Source organism: Neltuma alba, unplaced genomic scaffold, assembly GCF_004799145.2.
Source record: "Neltuma alba isolate B1F8T4 unplaced genomic scaffold, ASM479914v2 tig00013417_pilon, whole genome shotgun sequence".
Classification (NCBI taxonomy): Eukaryota; Viridiplantae; Streptophyta; class Magnoliopsida; order Fabales; family Fabaceae; genus Neltuma; species Neltuma alba.
The window spans coordinates 49,313-55,312 of NW_021637670.1; the positions used below are offsets into that span (position 1 = coordinate 49,313).

The following is a 6,000-nucleotide window of genomic DNA, read 5'->3' on the forward strand; positions in this document are numbered from 1 at the left end:
AAAACACACCAATATTTCATCACACAAGCACACTCACACTCACACTCACAGAACGAGTTTGAACAAAATGCACCAAAGAGACAATAAAGAGAATTAAGCAGGTGAGAAAACTCAGGGTCTTCTGTTTGTACTTTGTACGCTTCCCTTGAGTATATTCTTTCAATTTGAACACAACACACTTTACTTTTCACTCTTATATTCTTTCAGCACAGTTACAAACCTGAGTAGATACACAAGAAAGGGATAAAAAGTGTAGTACGCTCTATAATTTGAGAAACAAAAAAAAAGAGGTTCTTCTTGAATGAAGTCCGTAACATTCCAATTTCAATAATAATATTATCGCTGATTTTTAATATAAGACTCAATTGATTAATTTAAAAAAATTATTTAATTAGTATATGTTACGCGATATCTTTGAAATATTTATATATATATATGTGATATATTATATATCAATTTATAAGCCAGACAAATTCGTTTAAAAATAATAATATTAAGTACAATATTTTAAAATGATTTATTTAATTTTTAATCTCTTTAAATTAATTAATAACAGTAAATATTATGTGGTGAATGACGGAATAGTGATGCAAGAAGAAAGTGATTGAGAGGGTTGCTTGACATGAACGTCATAGGATAGGGCAAAGAATTGCATCCCATCATGAACCGAATTGCACGCCACTTTGCCTTCCCAATCATGGCCCCCTCCCTTTTCCTCAAGGAATCCCAAGACCCAAGTCACCCACAGAACATTTCATCAATCTCTTTTCTTTGATAATACCCACTTGAATATATATATACTCCTCCAGTCTTTAATATAGGACCCACTTCTTGAGTTGGTTTTGGTCCTAAATATAAGACTCACTTCTCATATTTATTAATTTCTCTAAATTACCCCTATGGATACTCCCTCAATCATAATCAAGTAGAAGAATGAGAGGAGGTATTAAAAAGATGATTAGGTGTTTTAGGAAAAATGTATCACTTCTCTTATAATTAAAACTTACCTAACTTCCTTAATCTAATCAAATTAGTTAAATGGGCCTTATATTAAGGACCAAAGGAGTATATATATTATTATACCTTACTATTATCGATAATACCATTTTTGAGTATCAAACACATTAAATGTATCAACACATAAATCAGTAAAACAAAACCTAGAACTAATAACTTGAAAGACATGCTATTAATATACGCTAAAATAAAATTATATAAAATTCTGCATATATAGCCTTCCGGAAATCAAAAGCATTAGAATGGTCAAAACATAATAATACTAGTCTATAACTTTAAGATTGGCCAAAAAACAAAGTTTATAACTTTAACACGAACTAGCCAAACGAACTCAGAAAAACCTCCCTGGTCAAAAAAAAAGACTTGGATTCTCTCCACTACCTTCCCATCCTCTTCCCCTCTACTATCATTCTTTTCTCTTCACAACTATTAGATCAAAATTTCAATGATCCAGATTTAACATCTTATAAAAATAATGTTATTAAAAAATAAATAATAAATTTAAACTGTTAAAATCTGATCTGAACAGTTTACAATTGTAATAAAAAAATTTAAAAAAATTTGCTCTATAATAACAGTCTATAGTTATGAACTGTTCAAATTAGATTTTAACAGTTTAAATTTATTTATCTATTTTTATCATAATATTTATTTTTATAAAATGTTATAAAATATTAAATCTGGACTATTGGAGTTTTGATCCAATGGTTTGTAAAGAGAAAAAAAGGGTAGTGGAGAGAAAGAGGATGGGAAGGGCAGTGTAGAGATTCAATTTCCCCAAAAAAAACTCAGAGAAACCTTAAAGTCCTGTAAAACGTAAACATGACATACTCTAGGGACTAGAGTACTATAGCGACATATATAGGGCAATCATAAATGTCCTAACTTATTCCTGTCAGATACCCTAATCTGTATATGCATGTTCTTCTTGTAGTTTGCACGACCCAGGGCCTTTGAATTTGAACTTGTTTGGATTAATTTATAAATAGTTTTTTAAATATAATTTATAAAAATGAGATAAGTACGTGAAGAAAATTTTGTCTGGACTAATGTAGATTTGTTTAAAATTCGTTTGAATGAAACTCTAAACAAAGCTTTTATCTCCCATGTCATAAAAAACAACACAACGTGTTTATCCCCAGTTATGATAGGCTTATGTGTAAGTATAACACACTATGAAATATGACCTCTCTATATACTAACAAGCTCAGGAAAAAAAAAAATTATGAATAGCCTGGGCCTAATGAACGTTCAACTTAATCAAAACCTAGAATTAGGCTGATTAATGAAATAGTCATGGATCTCATCATTTGCAACAATCTTGATTCTTATTACGTTCGATACGATTCTAAAATTATTTGAAATTAAGGAGTAATAATTGAGATGATTTAATTTGTGTTTAATTAATTTATATTTAGTCACGAAACGATCACACTCTTCTCAATATTCAATGTATTTTTTTAAACAAAATAATTGATTAAGAAGTATTTATAACGTCTTCTTTAGATAATAATAACATTATTTAGGAATAACGACTATTTCTTTTTAGGCTGAAATTAAAGATTAAGGACATAAAGGCATATTAATTAATAATATTAGTTGACGATGCATGACATGATTTTATGCCCAAAGAGACAATTTTGAGCAGAACAAAATTTTTTTAGAAAGATAAAATAAAAATTATTTTTCTGGATAATCAAAATAAAAGGGCATTTATTTCTTGTTTCTTCCATTCCTTCTAGTCTAAAAAGGTTATCAATGCCAGATGACGTACAAGAAAATATAAGTCATAAAACCAAACACAAGAATAGAGTGGATCATTTTTAAAAATCTTTTTCCCCCCTTTACTCGGGCAACTAGATAGTTGAAATTCTTTTTTGATTTGAATTCGGGAAAAGAATGATTAACCATGGGCTGGCTGGGCTCAGGTTGGAGCAAACCTTCAGCCCAGCTGTGTTTTTTCCTTTTTGTGTGACCAAAGCATCTATTGAAGACAATTTTATTTAAGGTACTGTCAGGTACTAAATATGAACACCACTCCCAACGAGGATTCGAATTTTGATTTATCACATTATGAGAAACTAGTCTCTTCTACTAGATCCAACCCTTATTGGTTATGTTCAAGTGTAAGTTTTTATAACGTAATGGACCAATCCAAATTAAACTTGGCCCAGCAAAAATTAGATTCAATTCAACTTAATGGGAAAAAAAACCAATGAGAATTAGGTCTATCAGAAAGAACTAGTCTCTCATAATATAATGAACTAATGTTTGAATTCTTGTAAAAAAATGTGCTCACATTTAGTGCCCAATAAGGTCTCAAATATGATTACTCCCATAAAAGAATAAATGTGGTCAGCATAAGAAAACAAGAAAACCAAAGAGGGAGGGGGGTGGGAGTGGGGACGCTGTATATAAGTGAGCAAAGAAGAATTAGATTCATGACACTTGTAAAAGAGCTTTCATGCAGCAAAGTCACTCATGAATAATCGAATAGGACAGTTTGTAACTGAATAGATAAAAAACCTCCATGTAAGTTGGAAGTTACAAGTTCAGTCCCGCTTATTATCTCAATACTTAGGGAGTGTTTGGCAACCACAAAAAGTATTTCTCAGAAGCACTTTTCCGCAAAATGAGACAAACTCCTCTGCATATTTACTTCGTAAACCGTAAAAGTCTTCTGAAACCATGGTTTGGTTTCTATCCAAACACCCCTTATTCTTCTAATTCAAACACAAATATTGAATATTTTCAAAAAAAAAACACAATAATTGAATATAAGTTTTAGTGGCGTGACATATTCATTATTCAACAGGAAGAAACATTTTAGGAAAAATTACCATGAGGTGGTAAGAAAAAATTTAATTAGTAAGAAATTTTTTTGTTATTTCTTACTTAGAAACTTATCATTATATGCTCTTCAATTAATGGACTTTAGGGGATTAAATCTCTCATTGGAACCTAATTGCGATTCACCCGAGCATGAATTCAAACTTCTAGATGGAGCGAAAGCAATCTAAGGACGTCAATGTATCAAGCGTTCGAGGTATCTTAATTTAGAATTTCTATCTTATTTTTTTGGGTTTCTGGCAAAAAAAAAATTTATTCTTTTGGGTTGGGGTCAAATCTAGGAAATCGCGCCAATGCCAGTAATGGACTTACCGCCTGCAACCCAGACCGGCCCAGACGGCCAGTCAGGTCACAACTCACAATCCAGATTGGGTTGATTTGTCGCGTTGGACGGATCAATGCACAATTGCACAGTTTATGCTACTTGCCGGCTCATATAAATACTAATTACTCCCTCCGTTTCTTATTATAAGAGACAAATAACCAAATTATGTGTTCAAAAAAAACAGTTGTTAAAATTAGTTAAGAACAATCAATATATAAAAAGTATAATTTTTTTTTCTAAAATATCCTCATTAATAAGGAGAGAGAGCAATGGTAATTATTTAAAAAAAGAGAAGTGGGAAGGAGAGAGAGTGTGAGTTGGAGACCATAAATATGGATAAAATACGAAATCATACAAAAAAATAGAGACAACTTTTAAGTGTCTCTTATAGATAGGATCATGCTATAAGCATCAATGATGTCTCTTGAGGAGGGAACGGAGGGAGTATTATTACACACGGAATCGATACAGAATTATCGATGAATTATTGCAACAAGTTATCTTATAATGCGTATAATGATTTAAGTAACATGCATCGAATCGGATTCATCAACTCCTGTGCTCTGTACCAGCCGTGCTTTCCAGTTGGAGTGGTGGCTGTAGCAGAAAACGAGGCGAGTCATGAACTGGTTTACTCGCAATCTACATGGACTTCCAGAAAGACCGAAGCCTCAAATCCTCAGTCACAATCAAACTCCAAAAGAGGAGGACGAAGACCAATTGTATGGGGTTACTGAGGATTTGATCAATTACACCAAGTCCTTCACGATTGATACATTTAAAAATTTCCCTCTCCAAGGTAAGCTTATTCTTTCTATCAGTATTCTCTGCCCAGTATTTTAGTTCCCAAATTCAGAAAATTTGAGAGAAATTATGAGGGGTTATTGACCATCTTTAGATTTCCAGTTGGGTAATGATGTATATGGTCGATTCAGTACACAAGGCTGTCAATTTCGATAATTTCCGCTATCTAGATCGCCAACGAGAAAAATTTCTTTGATCTCCTTGTTGAGTATTACTGGCTTGCTTGGCTGTATAAAGAAAGGGAAACATTGGAGATTTAATAGTATCAAGTTCTGACGGTATAAATATGTTGTTTGTTAAACAAATGAATTGATGTAGCATGGCATTCCTAATAGAGAATCCTGTGATGATATTTATATTTTTCGTCTACTGATTGTATGTTGTCCAGATGAAGATGAAGCCACTAATGCTCAAGACACTTTAACGAATTCAGCCAGGATTAGGAACGATCTCTCTCAGTGGCAGGAGAGACATGCCACCCTCATACTCTCAAGAGTGAAGGTTTGTTTTCTCTTGTTCCTTGTGTTGTCGAGGTCTCTTTGTAATATTCTTGCTCATGATGCTGTACAATCAAATAGTGAATAATGTCGTTCATATGTAGAAAGAGTGGAATGGAAAGTTGGATTTTTCATCCGAATCCTATGTATTACAGTGTGATTTTAACAGCCCTTTACCTTGCAAATTTGATTCATGGAAGCGTCAATGCTGTGCTAGTCAACCAACATGGTTACAGGGCACAGGTCTGTCATTTAGACTGGCTTGAAGGCCAAGTATAATTATTAGCTCTGAGCTGCACTTCCTTGGCACTACTTGCCATTGCCATTGCCATGTTTTAAGCTGCCTTGATATCTATGATAGCATTCTTTGATATGATAGAGTTTCCCCCCACACACTCTTAAAACCCTCCCTAAATTTCCTTCATAAACATCATTGTTGTTATATTCACGTGTCTGCTGATGACAAGTAGCAGACAAGACAAATATACATCTACAACGTGTTCTTTT

General features: G+C 32.8%; 1 protein-coding gene across 1 annotated transcript; it reads left to right on the forward strand.

Moving 5' to 3' along the window:
• Positions 1-4,813: 4,813 nt before the first annotated feature.
• On the forward strand, positions 4,814-5,736 carry LOC114737214 (uncharacterized; the record flags this gene model as incomplete). Its single annotated transcript, XM_028925120.1, has 3 exons — positions 4,814-4,991; positions 5,385-5,497; positions 5,649-5,736. Coding segments are annotated over exons 1-3 (379 nt in total), but the record flags the coding sequence as incomplete, so codon positions are not given.
• Between the last annotated feature and the right edge of the window lie 264 nt (positions 5,737-6,000).